The sequence below is a fragment of the Rhinoderma darwinii genome, chromosome 10 (assembly GCF_050947455.1).
Source record: "Rhinoderma darwinii isolate aRhiDar2 chromosome 10, aRhiDar2.hap1, whole genome shotgun sequence".
In the NCBI taxonomy this organism is placed as follows: Eukaryota; Metazoa; Chordata; class Amphibia; order Anura; family Rhinodermatidae; genus Rhinoderma; species Rhinoderma darwinii.
In genome coordinates this window covers 89,200,351-89,220,047 of record NC_134696.1, presented here as the reverse complement: position 1 = coordinate 89,220,047, position 19,697 = coordinate 89,200,351, and the positions used below count along the sequence as shown (strand labels likewise).

The following is a 19,697-nucleotide window of genomic DNA, read 5'->3' as shown; positions in this document are numbered from 1 at the left end:
GGTCATGAACATCTAAGTTATGAGCACGCAGGATACGCTTTCACTGAACCCGTCAGTCCTGTGGACCTGACAGCAACAGGATTTAGCGAACGATACAGCTGCTCTGTATAGAGAATGCAGAGCTGCTGTTTTTTGTTTTTTTTAAATAAAAAGATTTTTAATAAAAACTATATATAAAATTGCCTTTCAAAGGTTTATATAGCGTTTAAACACCTGAATTCAAGAGGTGTCCCAATATTTTTGTCCATATAGTGTATGTTTATCTTCATGAATAGAGAAAACACTATCCAAAAAAATTCAATAAATATAAATATATTGATACTTACTTTCAGAAACACCTATCATAGGTTGTGTTTGGTATTGCAGCTCGGCTCTATTGAAGTGAATGGAACTGAGTTGCAATACCACACACAATCTGTGGACAGGTGTGGCGCTGTTTTTGGAAGAAAGCAGCTACATTTTTCTAACCCTGTAGAACCCCTTTAAACACATGTTTAGTTCAATCATCCCTCCTGTAATGTCATTGGGTCCTGTGTGATAATTCCAAAAGCTTTAAAGTAAAAAAAAAAACCTTTCTGTGTAAGATCTACAAGTGACCAAAATATATGATTAATAACCATGTGTAATTACCCATGTGATTAGCTAATTAAAAAAATAATAATAATAATTTATTTAAAAGATGCCAATCCTAGTCTTAAATCATAGAGTGGTTAAAGGGGCTATCTTACGACAACAACCTCTATCCTATAAACATCATAGAGCAAAGTCCCCTGGCAGATCACGCCCCCCTTTAGCCACCACGAAATCAAAATTATAAAACTTAACAAATTGTTCTTGCTTTGGCAATGGAGAGTGGCATTCATCCTGTCCTCTATCTGGCACTGGCTCAGAAGTATAGATTGTATAAAATATATCAAAGGAAATGGTTGATTGGTTACTGGGTCTAAGAGCAGCCATAGATAAGCAAATATCACAAAAATTTGTGTGACAATATCTGAACCCACCATGTGCCACCATGTCTATACCAATACCGGGTTTAGACCCTCCCATGCATAACTAAGCCCCACCCCTTTTTGCTTGTACTGTCCTAGAATTGATAAATTGTTACAGTAAAAATAGATATTACTCAGACTGTACAATCATTGTTCTAACATGGGTCATTTTATTTGGTCACTGGAAACATGTCCACATTCTATGAACGCCATGCAATTTTTTTATTTTTTTTTTACATTTGTCCATATAAAAATCCTACCCAAAGCATGATCAAAGCTGAAAAGGAAGGCATTCAAGCTGGCAGAGCACATGAGGTAGTTACTGATATGAAAGGACTTTGAACCTGTCCTTTAAATGATAATATATTATTGTATAAAATGACTAGGAAGCAATAAAAGCACTCACAACCTATAATAAAACCTCTGTCTGTGAAGGCAAATTATGGAAGGAATGTAAATGTAAAACACAAAGGGACAATTTTCTTACATTGAATTTTGGGGGAAACCTGCAGGAAAACCATGACAACCAATTAGACGTTTACATTCCGTGTCTCGTTTGTGCGAGACGTGTAAACGTTAATTGCTTATTGGTTTCTATGGTTTTGTAAGAGAGTAGATCCATTGAGCAATGGGAGAAATTCAACATATTACGATGCTAAAGTCTTGTTCACACAGAGCAATCTAATCGGACAATTGCTGACGCAGTTATTGCAAAAAATATATATTTTTTTTGTATTATCACTTTGTGTATTAAAGGGGTTTTACAGCAATATACATTCTCTTGAATGTGGCTATGCTGCAGTTCCCAACAGAGCCTCTAGTCTGGAGTGGAGCTGTTCCGTACAAAGGCTGAAGGGGCCACAGCTCTTTCCATCTGATCGTCAGTGGGGGTTCCAGTGGTCAGACCCCTACTGATCAGATATTGATGGCATATCTAATTAATATGCATCAAATGTTTATCGACATTTTTTCACTTAAGGCTGCGTTCACACGACCATGTTACGTCCGTAAAGTACGGAACGTATTTCGGCCGGAAGACCCGGACCGAACACACTGCAGGGGGCCGGGCTCCTAGCATCATAGTGATGTACGATTCTAGGAGTCCCTGCCTCGCTGCAGGACAACTGTCCCGTACTGTAATTATGATTACAGTACGGGACAGTAGTTCCACGCAGAGGCAGGGACTCCTAGCGTCGTACATCACTATGATGCTAGGAGCCCGGCCCCCTGCAGTGTGTTCGGTCCGGGTCTTCCGGCCGAAATTCGTTCCGTACTTTACGGACGTAACATGGTCGTGTGAACCCAGCCTAAGGGGTTGTCGCATGAAGAAAACCCCTATTAGGGCATATGTATGTCATAGATAGGGCCCCCGGTTCGGGACTCCCCTCTATGAGCCCAAAAGGAGAGCCACTCTTTTTGAATGGCAGCCATGTAACACTAAAATATTACTGGAATGCTACTGCTAATGTCTGGCTGGCCATGGCTTCCACTGGCAAAATCAGTTGTTTACCGGGGGTGACAGCATCCATATGAAAGGTGTTGTCTTTGATGAGATGGGTCTCAAAATGTCTTTGTTGCTCATAGCAACCAATCAATCCGAGTTTTGATTTCATTATCTAAACTGCACTGGGAACATTAAATGTCACTGTGGTTGCTATAGAATTTTGTACCAACTTTCTTCATTCATTTACAAAACTACGTTCAAAATTCAGCTGGTTGCCCTTGGAAACAGACAGCTAACAGAACTAACAGCTTAAAGGGGGCTATACTGTTAACCAGTTTAATACCAAAATGCAATAAAATATGTTTTAAAGTAAGTTGTAGTGAAACAATACTAATCGATTTCCAACAAAATTTATTGGAAACGAAGGCGTCTAGTAAGGTACCGACATTGGTCTCCGGAAATAACCCACGTTCTTTGTTACCGATACTAATTAGCGTGCGGTTGCATGTATTGCATATATCGATATTTATTTTATTAAATGTTGCTCCGGCTTTAGTCACTTTGCTAAAATGAAATATTATAGGTAATGTTTTAGACTACGATAACCCCAGTTCAAGTGTTTTTCAGTGAAAGGTAAAATTAATTTAGCTGTGGGAAAATATGTTACGTTATTGGTCAGTGAAAGTACTTTGCTGTAACTTTTTCATAATTTTTTTTGCTACTGTGTTTCCCTCTTGGCGCTGCTAGGGGAGCGGAATCAGACTTCTTCCCCCTCTGGTCGCTGATGGTGTATTCCCTTCTTACTTTTCCTGCAGAAGGAGTCTTCATACCTATACTGCCATAGTACTGCAGAGTATCTGCTACTTCCCTGACAAGCAGGGCAGAAAGATATTTCGATTGGCTGCTCAGCAGTGAACAGAGGATCACTATGTTGAGACCTGGCTGTGGGGTGAGTGACTGAGAAGGCATGTCCACCAGCACTCAGATGATGAGGTGGACTTGCACATTGCTATACACTTTGAACACCAAGTGGTGCCATACTATGCAAGTAAGTGTCATAACTCTTCACAAGATCGTTTTGGTTTTTCACAGCATGTAAATGGCAAACATTGGTAATTTTTTATGATCTATACAATAGATATGATATTTAATGGTGGGATAACCCCTTTAACTCAGGCTTTGCTTTCCTACAATTCCACCATGTCCCCTGTGCAAGCTGCACTATAGGAGTAGGGAAATTGTTCATTAGGACGTTTGACTACATCTTTATTGCTGTCCATTGGGCACATTTTATAAAAATAGAGAATCCATTTAATCAGGTTTTTATCAAAATAAAAAATTAAGGGTGAGAAACACTTTCTTAAGCTCAATTGTGTTCAGAATGCAACGGAGAACGAGGCAATAAGCGAGACAATGAGAGCTAATAGTAAAATCACACTACTGAAACTAAACTCCAGGGCCTGGGGGGTGGTGCATGACACAGGGATTCCCTTTATGGCACTCTTTAAATACCTGTGTCATGCTCCGCTCCCTCAGGCACTGCATTTACCATACGTTTTTTCCGGAATGTCCCTTATATTTTACTCTATGACTTAAAAATTAAAATCCTTTCTTCCTCCAGATGATCTGCGTTAAATTCATTTCAAGTGAATGTGGATATTACAGCTAAGCAGTCAAGAAAAACAGACATTTCTGCAACTGCTACAAATTATGTAACCTGTAAATTTTCAGCAAATGCCTTTACCGGATCAGTGAAACAAGCGCAGTGGAAGGAGCCATTTTGTGGGCCGGATTACATAATGACCATGAAACATCAGATGATGTCATTTGAGTGGACTGTTATTTAATTTAACTGGTTCAGTCCATGAAATGGTTGCTTCCACCCTGCCATCAATGAGGCCTACCAGAAGAATTGTAAGGCGGTGTTCACATCAGCATTGACTTTCAATTGAGGGGTTCCGTCAGAGCATTCCGTTGGGGGAACCCCTCAACGGAAAGGCAAACGGAAACCTTAGCTTCCATTTGCATCACCATTGATCTCAATGGTGACGGAAACGTATTGATTCCATCAAAACAACGGAACACTTTCACAACGGTGACAAATGGAAACTATTAGCAAAATTTCCATCCCCGTTGAGATCAACAGTGATGCAAATGGAAGCTAAGGTTTCCATTTGCCTTTCCGTTGAGGGGTTCCCCTGACGGAAAGCTCCGATGGAACCCCTCAACGGAAGCAACGCTGTTACCTTTTTAATACCTTATTTCTATACTGAAATACTGTATGATCGATTGACATTGAAGGTCCAAAGCCTGAAACTACATTTCCGGTTCTGATTGCAAGTAATTTTTTTTTACCCACAATAGCAAGTTCAGGTATTGTTGCATAATAAGAGTGCGTTTGTAGTTCGGTTACTTTCTATTTGGATTGGATATTACCCATTTGCCAGGCCCTTTTATCCCTAGGAACATCAGCAGCATCAGGACTAGGCCAAGTGTGGGATTGGCGCCGGCGGGAGATGGCAGCGGGCAAGGCAATAGAAAGCCAGAGATTCACATTCAGCAGCTGGATATGCGCACACTGCTGTCCTGTCCAAGAGCGATGGTTGTGGTGGGTGATACTAACGGGATTACAGTAATTGTCTGTCTGAGGCTAAATTGCAAATAACATTCAGTGTGAAGTCACGTCTCACACTTACTGGGGTGAATTTACACATGGTGGCTTTGCTGCAATTTGCGCAAAACCAAAGTAAAAAATAAATAAATCGCAAAACTGGCTTGTGTAGCTAGACCATCAACCTGGCCATCATTTTTGGGTGAAAAAGATGTCTACTTCAATTAGACTATGCATTATAATATTCATACAAAGTAAAAAAAGGTATATAATTAATAACCGGTATTAGGCCCCCTACGTTTAACATATATGACAGGAAAAGCTCATGAGCTATACGTTAAATGTAGACTCCTAACAGTAGCATCCATCACCCATGGAATCCGTCTAATGGATATATCATGAACTCTCATGACCCTTTTCATGACATACCATTACAGCCTATAGGTAGTGGATACCACTATTAGTCATCCGTCACATACATTCATCACCCATAGACTATTATTGTATCTGTTTAATACATACGTCATGAAAAGCTATTGAAAAGGCTATGATGTATACGGATGCCTGTGACACCTGCCATAGAGTGGCTTACATCACCTTACATCATCTTTTGGCTCTTTGGCCTCCGTCGGGCTAATGGAGCCCTATGGACACATCTACCATATACATTGGGAGCGTTCCCAAGCTACACACTAGACGTATGGGTAAAAACGAGATGTGAACATGGCCTTAGCCATTTTTAAAAATAAACTGACTTAGATATGTCAGTTCCATTCCCAGTACCAATAACTTAGCCTACAAAATGTTGGCCGCTCCGCAAAAAGTTCCATTATTACAAAAATATTCTCTTTTCTGCTGTAATTTTGCATCCTGATATAAGCAGTAAAAAGACAAACACTAGGAATCAGATGAAGAATCATTGGATTTTGTATATGTAGCCATTTTCTTTTCCATTAGTAATGCTTGCTGGTTGTCAACTTTCCTTTTCTTCACTGTTCTCGAAGGCTGACCACCAGAAAGTGGATTATACCTGCCTTCCATCAGGTCTTTAGCGCTGCACTGAGGTCCATGTACTTTAACTGTTTTTCCGAATTTGGAATAGTCCACAGAATACATGCCTTCTTCTTCTGTGATAATAGGAAGAAAACGATGGCCCCAGCGGATTTCTTCAGGCACGTAGGATGTCCTTGCCTGAGTAGTTATTCCTGTTGTCTCTACTACCCCTTCAAGGATTGCTACCACCTCCAAATCTTGGTCGCCAAGGTCATAGGCAGAGAAATGAAAAAGAGGGCTTCTCTCATCAATTGTATGACTTATAATAAGAGGTGACACCAAGAAAATGGAATTTGTTCCCACTGGGTTCTCCACCTGGATATCTACCTGAGAAATGGGAATGACCTCTCCCTCATCTGTTGTGGTCTTCTTGACTACTTGAATTTTAATTGAAGCACTAATAATCATACTCTTACGTAAGTCACCCACTCGGAACATAAAGCGATACTTGCCATCCCTGCAGGCTATGACAGCATTCTTACTGAAGATTAGGGTCTCCGCTCTGCGGTTTGCTTGAGCAGTCTTCATGAAGATGCATCCCAGCATGACAGCATTGATGATTAACCCAGATATGTTCTGGATTATGAGGACTATTATAGCCAAAGGGCATTGCTCTGTGACCATACGACCTCCAAAGCCAATGGTCACCTGGACCTCAATAGAGAAGAGGAATGCTGAAGTGAAAGACTGGATGTTCGTGACGCATGGTATAGAGGAGCTACGTTTGGGGTCAAGATCTCCATGTGCAAAGGCGATAAGCCACCAGGCCATAGCAAACAGCATCCAGCTGCAGATAAATGTCATTGTGAAGATAACTAAGCTATGCCACCACTTCAGGTCTACCATGGTGGTGAAGATATCCTGAAGGAAACGTCCTTGCTCTCGAATATTCTTATGGGCCACATTACAGGCACCATTTTTCGACACAAAGCGTGCTTTTCTGGGTTTCGTCTTGTATTGAAGATGGTCAGCTTTATCTTCTGCAAGCCGAGTTATCAAGAACTCATCATGGATTAGCCCCTTCCGAGCCAGCATGTTTATATAGTTCAATAAATTGTATTACCTTATTGAGAATTGGCAATTCATCTGCAAAAAAAAGGAAGATTCATTGTATTATGAATACCTCTCAGGTGTCTGGTACAAAGAACAATAAGCCTATTTCCTAACTTATCTAAAGAGGCACATGTGCAATACACCATAAAGGACAACCAGACATCTGCTATGGTTTCACTCCATTTCATAAGACAGATAAAACATAAGAGATTATTAATTTCTACAGTTTAAAAAACTATTTACAATGAACATGAATAAAATGGCTTTGAGTTACTAAATATAATTCACTTCCCTATCTTGATCCATAACCTAAAGGATCCCATCTTGAAACTCACTCCCTATCACCCAGTCATGGAAATGGGAGCTCTCCACTTAGGGTATGTTCACACGGCCTATTTACGGACGTAATTCGGGCGTTTTTGCCCCGAATTACGTCTGAAAATAGTACCTCAATAGCGTTGACAAACATCTGCCCATTGAAAGCAATGGGCAGACGTTTGTCTGTTCACACGAGGCGTAATTTACGCGCCGCTGTCAAAAGACGGCGCGTAAATAGACGCCCGCGTCAAAGAAGTGACCTGTCACTTCTTTGGCCGTAATTGGAGCCGTTATTCATTGACTCCAATGAATAGCAGCGCCAATTACGTCCGTAATGGACGCGCCGTTCAAGCGCCTGCACATGCCGTTACGGCTGAAATTAAGGGGATGTTTTCAGGCTGAAACATCCCCGTAATTTCAGCCGTAACGGACGCCCTCGTGTGAACATACCCTAAGGAACACTTGGGTAGGATTGGAGAAGTTAGGATGACCAATCTCCATCAAAAACTTTAAAGGGTTCTCCACTTTGGACAATCCCTACTTGTTAGAAAGGTCTCTCAACAATAAGAAGATCACAAAGTGTCCACCTCCTGGAACCCCAGTGATCAGCTGTAATCTGTGGGGAAACCTGGGAGTATGTGTTCAATTTCCCTGCAGCGCCACCACAGGGAAAATAAAGTATTACATAGTGCCAATTTAAATCAAAGGTTTGTCTGTGTAATGCAGAACTGGATAGGTCCTCCAGAACGAGAACGCTCTTTTCAACTGTTCTATACTCTGCCCATGAGATGAGAGTCCTGAATAGTGGATAACCATCTATTAACTCAGAATTCCCTATAAGGGTGTGTGGAAATGGGTTTTTTAAACTGTACAACCCCATTAAAGGTGTTTTACCACCATTAATAGATTATGTCATCAATGTCTGATGGGTGGAAGTCCAACAGACGGGACCCCCACTGATCCGTAGAACTATGGGTCTATGTAAAATGACATTTTTGAAGTGCCAGTCCTGACTTACTATTATCTGCACACAGTCTGGTCGAAGGGGCCAGAGCCATTGTACTCTAGAGATCTGTGGGGGTCTCATTGGTCAGATTCCACCCACCAGGCATTGATGACATATATGCTGTCAGAGATGGCCAGAATATAATAATATCTGGTCATGTCAGTAATGGACACTATGCAGTGAAACAATAGGTGGTTGTCACCATTGTTGTAATACCTGTTACTGTAATATAGGATGAGTGATGATTTCACAAGTAAACCTGGGATAAAATAAAATAACAGAGTAGTAGAGGAAAGTTAGCATTTTGGATAGAGTTTATTTTTTATTTTTAATCAGATCCATTGAATAAAATTGTTGCAATAAATAGGTGCTCAAAAAATAGGTAAAGGGGTTTTCCCATCCTGGACATTTATGGCATATGCACAGGATATGCTATAAATATTTGACAAATGTGTGTTCCACCTCTAGGACCCGCATGAATCTCTAGAACAGCGCCCCCGGACCCTTGTCCTATTTTGACTGCCTCCCGTTGCTCCCCGGGCCACCATTTGAGGAGGTGGTCAGGACTAAGGAAACAGCGTAGCTCACTGTGCTACGCTTTTTTCGGAACTGCTATTTACTTCTATGGAAGTTACAGAAACAATGTAGCATACACTGTTTCCGTACTCCCAATCACGTCATCAGGCCCCATGCACACGAACGTAAAAACGCCTGTAATCACGGGGCCGTAATTATGGCCCGTACTTACGGAACCATAGACTTATATTGGCCATGGGTACCTCCCCGTATGCTTACGGGAAGGTGCCCGGGCCGTTGAAAAATATAGAACATGTCCTATTTTAGGCCGTAATTACGGCACGGCAGGCCCATAGAAGTCTATGGGGCTCCCGTAATTACGGGTGACTACGTGTGTGCACCCGTAATTACGGGAGCGTTGCTAGGCGACATCAGTGGATAGTCACTGTCCAGGGTGCTGAAAGAGTTAACTGATTGGCAGTAGATCTTTCTGCACCAGGGACAGTGACTACCAATCACAATATAAATCAACGTGTAAAAAAAATAGAAGCTCATACTTACCCAGAACTCCCTGCTTCTTCCTCCAGTCCGGCCTTTAGCGGTCACATGGACTGATGCGTCATCCAGGGAGGTCGGGCTGGATGTCGAAAGAGGGACGCGTCACCAAGACAATGGCCGGGTAAGTATGAATTTCTTTTACTTTTACCTCGGAAAGGGCTGCCCCTTCTCTCTATCCTGCACTGATAGAGAGAAGGGGCCGCCGATTAGTGCAGTGTAATTTTGCAACGAAAACGTGCCCGTAAATACGGGTGGAATACTGGTGACACCGGACCCGTATTTACGGGCACAAGTCCGTAAATACTGGTGCAATACGGGTCGAATACGTGTGACCAAGGACTCGTATTTACGCCAGTATTTACGGGAGGGAAAAAATACGTTTGTGTGCATGGGGCCTTAGACAGTGGCAGGGGAGAAGTGGGAGCCGGACAAGGTAAGACTGGAGTTAGGGTGCCCCGTTCTAGAGATAGGAGCGGGTCCCAGAGGTGGGACAGATATCTGTCGGACATTTATGGCATCTCCTACAAATATGCCATAAATGTCTAAGATGTGAAAACCTCTTTAAAGGGAGACTCCATAACAAATTAAACACAATGGGGTAGAATTATCAATGTATTTGTATAAGTTTTCTGGTGTAAATACATTGAAAAACAAGGTGTTCCGGCCCGATGCCATATCTATGAAGTTCCTGTAATACTTTTTCTGACACATATGAATGTGTTAGAAAATAAATAAGCGGAGTGTAACCTGATTCTAAACATTTTTTCGACCTGACATTGTTTTTAGTCTATGCCAGATTGGCACCATTTTGAGTCTCCTGCACTCTGAAATACCAGCTGACCCAGTGTGCCAATATGATTACTGTTTTAGGATTCCGCATCAAAAATTTGTGCCAATTTACAGTACAATACAGGTGAATGATTTTTTTGAAAACCCCATTCACACGGTGCAGAATAAATCTGTGCGGAAATCAGAGCATGCTGCAGATTTTTAAACACTACTACGGTAGATTTGTTGCAGAATTTACTAAAATGGGACATATATGGGACAATCGCAGACATTTCTGCCATAAATCTGCTGTGTGTAATTTTAATTTTACCATAAGGCCTTGTACACACAGTACAGATTTTATGCAGATTTTGCATGTATTTTTACGCAATAACCAGGAACGGAACCTAAATAGACTAACTATTTAAAGAAAGGCCTTAGGCTGGGTTCACACGACCTATTTTCCGACGTAAACGAGGCGTATTATGCCTCGTTTTACGCCTGAAAATAAGGCTCCAATACGTCAGCAAACATCTGCCCATTCATTTGAATGGGTTTGCCGACGTACTGTGCAGACAACCTGTAATTTACGAGTCGTCGTTTGACAGCTGTCAAACGACGACGCGTAAAAATACAGCCTCGTCAAAAGAAGTGCAGGACACTTATATACATTATATGCAGGACACATATACATTATATGCGGGACACTTATATACATTATATGCAGGACACTTATATACATTATATGCGGGACACTTATATACATTATATGCAGGACACATATACATTATATGCAGGACACTTATATACATTATATGCGGGACACTTATATACATTATATGCAGGACACTTATATACATTATATGCAGGACACTTCCATACATTATATGCAGGACACTTATATACATTATATGCAGGACACTTATATACATTATATGCGGGACACTTATATACATTATATGCGGGACACTTATATACATTATATGCAGGACACTTATATACATTATATGCGGGACACTTATATACATTATATGCAGGACACTTCCATACATTATATGCAGGACACTTATATACATTATATGCAGGACACTTATATACATTATATGCGGGACACTTATATACATTATATGCGGGACACTTATATACATTATATGCGGGACACTTATATACATTATATGCGGGACACTTATATACATTATATGCGGGACACTTATATACATTATATGCGGGACACTTATATACATTATATGCGGGACACTTATATACATTATATGCGGGACACTTATATACATTATATGCGGGACACTTATATACATTATATGCGGGACACTTATATACATTATATGCGGGACACTTATATACATTATATGCGGGACACTTATATACATTATATGCGGGACACTTATATACATTATATGCGGGACACTTATATACATTATATGCGGGACACTTATATACATTATATGCGGGACACTTATATACATTATATGCGGGACACTTATATACATTATATGCGGGACACTTATATACATTATATGCGGGACACTTATATACATTATATGCGGGACACTTATATACATTATATGCGGGACACTTATATACATTATATGCAGGACACTTATATACATTATATGCGGGACACTTATATACATTATATGCGGGACACTTATATACATTATATGCAGGACACTTATATACATTATATGCAGGACACTTATATACATTATATGCAGGACACTTATATACATTATATGCAGGACACTTATATACATTATATGCAGGACACTTATATACATTATATGCGGGACACTTATATACATTATATGCAGGACACTTATATACATTATATGCAGGACACTTATATACATTATATGCAGGACACTTCTATACATTATATGCGGGACACTTCTATACATTATATGCGGGACACTTATATACATTATATGCAGGACACTTATATACATTATATGCGGGACACTTCTATACATTATATGCGGGACACTTATATACATTATATGCAGGATACTTATATACATTATATGCAGGACACTTATATACATTATATGCGGGACACTTATATACATTATATGCGGGGCACTTATATACATTATATGCGGGACACTTATATACATTATATGCAGGACACTTATATACATTATATGCGGGACACTTATATACATTATATGCAGGACACTTATATACATTATATGCGGGACACTTATATACATTATATGCGGGACACTTATATACATTATATGCAGGACACATATACATTATATGCAGGACACTTATATACATTATATGCGGGACACTTATATACATTATATGCGGGACACTTATATACATTATATGCGGGACACTTATATACATTATATGCGGGACACTTATATACATTATATGCGGGACACTTATATACATTATATGCAGGACACTTATATACATTATATGCAGGACACTTATATACATTATATGCGGGACACTTATATACATTATATGCAGGACACTTATATACATTATATGCAGGACACATATACATTATATGCAGGACACTTATATACATTATATGCAGGACACTTATATACATTATATGCAGGACACTTATATACATTATATGCAGGACACTTATATACATTAATATGCAGGACACTTATATACATTATATGCAGGACACTTATATACATTATATGCAGGACACTTATATACATTATATGCGGGACACTTATATACATTATATGCAGGACACTTATATACATTATATGCGGGACACTTATATACATCATATGCGGGACACTTATATACATTATATGCGGCACACTTATATACATTATATGCAGAACACTTATATACATTATATGCGGGACACTTATATACATTACATGCAGGACACTTATATACATTATATGTGGTACACTTATATACATTATATGCGGGGCACTTATATACATTATATGCAGGACACTTATATACATTACATGCAGGACACTTATATACATTATATGCGGGACACTTATATACATTACATGCAGGACACTTATATACATTATATGTGGTACACTTATATACATTATATGCGGGACACTTATATACATTATATGCGGGACACTTATATACATTATATGTGGGACACTTATATATATTATATGCAGGACACTTATATACATTATATGCAGGGCACATATATACATTATATGCAGGACACTTATATACATTATATGCAGGACACTTATATACATTATATGCAGGACACTTATATACATTATATGCAGGACACTTATATACATTATATGCAGGACACTTATATACATTATGTGCAGGACACTTATATACATTATATACAGGACACTTATATACATTATATGCAGGACACTTCTATACATTATATGCGGGACACTTATATACATTATATGCAGGACACTTATATACATTATATGCAGGGCACTTATATACATTATATGCAAGACACTTATATACATTATATGCAGGACACTTCTATACATTATATGCGGGACACTTATATACATTATATGCGGGACACTTATATACATTATATGCAGGACACTTATATACATTATATGCGGGACACTTATATGCATTATATGCGGGACACTTATATACATTATATGCAGGACACTTATATACATTATATGCGGGACACTTATATGCATTATATGCAGGACACTTATATACATTATATGCAGGACACTTATATACATTATATGCAGGACACTTATATGCATTATATGCGGGACACTTATATACATTATATGCGGGACACTTATATAAATTATATGCAGGACACTTATATACATTATATGCAGGACACTTATATGCATTATATGCGGGACACTTATATACATTATATGCGGGACACTTATATACATTATATGCGGGACACTTATATAAATTATATGCAGGACACTTATATACATTATATGCAGGACACTTATATGCATTATATGCAGGACACTTATATAAATTATATGCAGGACACTTATATACATTATATGCAGGACACTTATATACATTATATGCAGGACACTTATATACATTATATGCAGGACACTTATATACATTATATGCAGGACACTTATATACATTATATGCAGGACACTTATATACATTATATGCAGGACACTTCTTTCAGACGTAATTTGAGCCGTTCTTCATTGAACTCAATGAAGCACAGCTCAAAATTTACGGCTGTCAGAGAAGCCTCGCAAAATGTGAGGAGGAGCATTTACGTCTGAAACGAGGCAGCTGTTTTCTCCTGAAAACAGTCTGTCATTTCAGCCGTAAAAGCCAGCTAGCGTGTGCACATACCCTAACAGTGTCTCCTCTCACGGATCCAATTCTGGTTTGGGCGTAAAAAAATGCATGCAAAATCTGCATCAAATCTGCACTGTGTGTACAAGGCCTTAGGGCCTTAGGGTAAGTCCAGATGTAGAGATTTTCTGCCACAGATTTTGCCATAAATCCGCATCGAGACCACGGCGATTCCGCGTCAAAATCTGCATGTGTATTTTGCTACGGATTTCGCCTTAGCATTCACCTTTCTGCGGCTTTTCCACAATATAATTGACATAGTGGAGATTTGAAAAACTGCAGCATGTCCTGAATTCTGTGCGACGTTTTCCAAACCCCGTACAGATGTATCGTACTGTAAATTTTAGATTTTAAGTGTGCGGAAACCAGACAAAAAATATGTGACGTCAGATTTAAAAATGTCTCAGAACACTGGTTGGAGACTTTTTTCAAGCAAGGAAGAACAAATATCTCCGGAAATAAATAAATCTACTGTACTTCATATTTTAACCAAGCAACAGAAATGACTAGACGCACTAACTAGCATGAATATATTTTCCATACGTTTTTTAAAAAAAAAATCCGTTTTTGAAAACAACTAATTTTTTCTCTAATAATCATTTACAAGATCATTTTATATAGATTCCAAAAACCATTTTAACACACCCATATAATATTATACTAAAATTATTTTGTATTAAATGATTTGATATTGGTGCAAAGGACAAGTTTGACCTATAAACTATCAGGTCTTCAACCTGTGACTCTTCATCTGTTGTGGGACTAGAACCCCCAGCGCCTGTCAGGGTATGCTGGGACTTGTAGTCTCACATCAGCCGGACTGCGGAGCTATAGACTAACCATATTTAAAATGATAATACAATTGGGTATAGGACAAGCTGTGGGTTCTTATGTATCGGACAGGACTGGCATCTCATGTCACACTACTGGCAGGATAAATGGGTCAGTCAGTACCGATCAGGATCAGCATTCAACATATGAATGACCTGTCTGGTTCCAGCACCAGGGACAGCGTCAAATGGATGGTAAAGGGTTAAATCATGCCATTTGCACTAAGCTCTGCTCTTTCATTTGTCTCTTTTATATCCGCTGCTGGGGTGCAGTTACACTGGGCCTCGCCACTGCCATCAATTATTAACTGAGATGCAAGACTTGGAAACAAGAATCCGGGCTAGATAAGGGGCTAAATAAAATCCAGCTCATGCAAGTGATTTACTTACTTGGTCCCCTAAGGAAATCCTGCAGACATTCAGTGATGACTTGGGTTTTGGAGGCTTCTCCCCTTTTATCAATGAAGAATGGTATAGTCTATGGAAGCAATTTGAGGCTGTGATGTTACCGGTGCTGTGTAGTCTCGGTGGCTGCACCCTGTGATTGGCTCAGTGCATGGGTTGTTCTCATATGACACATGATGTCATGATAGGGACGTGGGCTGGTACAGTGCAGGTGTAATGTGCGGGGATGGCGCTGCCCCCACACTTTATGTCCCATACCCCATATGGTGCAATAATACTCAATAGCTGCACAAATATTACAATTCATGATTCAATGCAATGATACATTTCACATTGACTCAATAGAAACATTTTGCTAATAGGGTGCATGAAAAGATGGATGATCTGGCAATATTATCAATAACGGTGCAAAAGTACATTTAAAATAATGTCATTTATTATACATTGTTTATATAGCGCCAACATATTCCACAGCGCTGTTCAGAAATTGTCATCACTCACATCAGTCCCTGTCCACATTTAGGCTTATTATCTAATTTCCCTATCTTAGACACGAACTAGGACCAATTTCATAGGATGTCAATTAACCTGTCAGTATGTTTATGAAATGTTGCCTTTGGTTGGATTTAGGCCCCATGCACACGAACGTGTTTTTGCGGCCGCAATTCCCCCGAAAATCCACGGGAGAATTGCGGCCCCATTCTTTTCTATGGGGCCATGCACACGACCGTAGTTTTTACGGTTCGTGCATGGCCCGGGAAACCGCACCGCAGAAAGAACGGGCATGTCCTATTACGGACATCTTCTGCGGTCCGGGCTCATTGAAAACAATGACGGCGGCCATGTGCATGTCGTACGATTTGCGGGCGGCCCGCGGCTGACAGTCCGCTGACAGTCAGCAGCCGCCCGACCCGAAAATCACGGCCGTGCACACGGCTACGGTCGTGTGCATGAGGCCTAAAACCCACAAACCCAGAGTTGCAAGGCAACAATGCTAACTACTGAGCTCCCATGCTGAATAATAGGATTAATAAGAATAATTACTATGCTGCCTAATAATAATAATATATATTTTACAAAGACTGAGCCACCATGCTGCCTAGTAATAATAATAATAATAATATAAATAATATTATATAAATTACAACTACTGAGCCACCATGCTGCATAATAATAATAATAATCACTGAGACAAAATGCAGCCTAATAATAATAATATTGATAATAACCACTGAGCCACCATGTTGCCTAATAATAACCACTGAGCCACCATGTTGCCTAATAATAATCACTGAGCCACCATGCTGCCTCATAATAATCACTGAGCCACCATGCTGCCTCATAATAATAATAATAATTACAACAAACACTGAGCCACGGATCTATTAATAAACTGTTACGTATATTATATCCACATATGTTTATGATGCTGTCTAGCTTTTATCATGTGGGATTTTATCCCTTTTTGTTAACTTTTCACATTTTAAATTGCCTTTATTAGTTTGGGACATAAACACATGAAGTTTTGAGATGTGGCGAGGTAGCGGGTTCGATAATGTGTACCGTATCTTTATGTGAATTCTGATATACTTTATATTGTATAATACCTGGACATACTGTATATTTTTTTTTTTTTTAGAAAATAACTCTCTTTCACCCCTGTATACCCCTGTCTTTCTATTATTTACAATGGGAACCATAAAATGCTTCACGTGGAATGGGGTTGAACAATACTATTAAACGTTCCCTAATACTACGATACCTTAAAGGGGTTTTTCCACGGAAGACATTTATGACATATCCACAGGACATGTCATAAATGTCAGATAGATGCAGGTCCCACCTCTGGAACCCCCACCTATCTCCAGAACGGGGTCCCCTAAACCCTGTTCAGCTGCTCTGTGTTGTGGCTGAATGAGGTGAATTCCGACCATGAAGAAGGTTATATGGTCGTGAGTTACGTAAGCAGCGTAACACGCTGAGCTACGCTGTTTCCATAAGTCCCATAGAACTGAATGGTCGTTACGGAAACAGTGTAGCTCACATGCTATGCTGCTTCCGTAACTGCCATTCACTACTATGGGAGTTACGGTAACAGCGTAGCTCAGCAAGTTACGCTGCTTACGTAAATCACGACCATATAACCAGGAAGTGTCCGGGACTCGGCGAAATCAGACAGAGCTAGAACGGAGTTTAGGGGGCCCTGTTCTGGAGATAGGTGCGGGTCCCAGAGTTGGGACCCACATCTATCTGACATTTATGACATATCTTGTGGCTATGTCATAAATGTCTCTCGTGGGAAAACCCCTTTATATCAGATTGCTTTGACATTATGTGCCTCCAAGAAACACATCTAAAAGCCATGAATAGGTTGGGTTCAGGGCCGGCCTTAGGTTGGATGGCGCCGTGTGCGAGATTATCTATTGCTGCCCTCCACAACCCCAAAATTAACCACATATATAGACACGCACATACTGGAACATAAATACTGTACATACATAGAGGGACATATTTAGACAAACAGGCAAATATATACACACACATTCTGGAATATATACATCCATAAAGGTAAATATATAGACATACCGTACATACACATAAACCTTGTGCACACGGCGTGCATTTGACGCGTTTTTGCCGAGTTTTACGTCCCAAAAAACACAGCAAAATCACAGCAAAAACTTTTGCTTTACGCTTCTCGTTGACATCAATCAGAAAACGCATTGTTGTGCTCGTTGATCGCGCTCGTTTGCTCACTCCAAAGTGAGCTATGTATGGGTTACTAGGATCGCTCGTTCTCAAACATTTCTATCATGTCGGCAGCACATCTCTCTGTTTACACAGGCAGATGTGCTGCCGACAACGATAATATTTTAGGGTGCCAAAATTATACGATCAGCGATCAACAAGTGTTTGCTCATGCATCGGCTGATCTCTCTGCCATGTTTACACAGAGCAATGATCGGGAATGAGCATTCTGTGAATGCTCGTTTGCCCGATAATTGCCTTGTGTAAAATGGCCCTTACTGTATGTGTCACATTGTGCATTTTTATCTCGTTCCATTTCGTACCATTCCCCTGCTGAAATTTATCTTGAATGGACTGATCCTCCTTCTAGATACTTTTGGAAATTTAATCCATTCTGGCTAAAATTAGTCCATCGTTCACTTACTTCATTAATAAATGGATGGAATTTTTAGCTATTTATATGCATAACTTCTCTCTTTTAGCTACCTGGGATCCCTTCAAATATCAGAGGAGAACCATTCACTGCAATAGAAGATTTGAAGCGAGTATACATCTCCAAAGAAACCACTCTCCAACTTGTAGTCTCACAATCAGAGCTATTATATACCCACAACCCAATATTCGGCCAAGAAATCCTAATGGCTCCTACAACAACAATTATATGCGTAACTTTGACAAGAAAGCGAAACAGCCACAAGATATTCCTCATCAAACAATCTTTTTATATCAGAGTAAATGTTGTGGTAAACTATTGGCCTATATGGCCAAAAAAAAACACATGAACCCCCTGTTGTCACTACTCTACTCAACTATTTCCAAGTCTATTTAGCAAAGATACCAGTACCAGTCCTCATGTTTCCTCAACCAGACACTTTAGATGCTCCATTAACAGCAAACGAAGTTCAAGAGGCCATCGTTATTCCAAAATGCTAAATCTCCTTCTAAATAATTTTTGTTAAACAAGACCCGGAATATTTTGCACCCTCATTACTTCAACTATACAATGAGGATATACAGGCATCTGCGCTACCCCACTCCTTGACTGAAGCAATGATAGTTGTAATACCCAAAC

General features: G+C 39.6%; 1 protein-coding gene across 1 annotated transcript; it reads right to left on the bottom strand.

Moving 5' to 3' along the window:
• Window positions 1–2,276: 2,276 nt before the first annotated feature.
• Window positions 2,277–16,011, bottom strand: LOC142662184 (ATP-sensitive inward rectifier potassium channel 11-like). The gene is made up of 2 exons (XM_075840218.1): window positions 15,863–16,011; window positions 2,277–7,186 (listed from the first exon to the last, which is right to left on the bottom strand). Exon 2 carries the CDS (start codon window positions 7,133–7,135, stop codon window positions 5,945–5,947), a length of 1,191 nt encoding a protein of 396 aa, XP_075696333.1. The 5' UTR covers window positions 7,136–7,186; window positions 15,863–16,011; the 3' UTR covers window positions 2,277–5,944.
• Window positions 16,012–19,697: the final 3,686 nt, after the last annotated feature.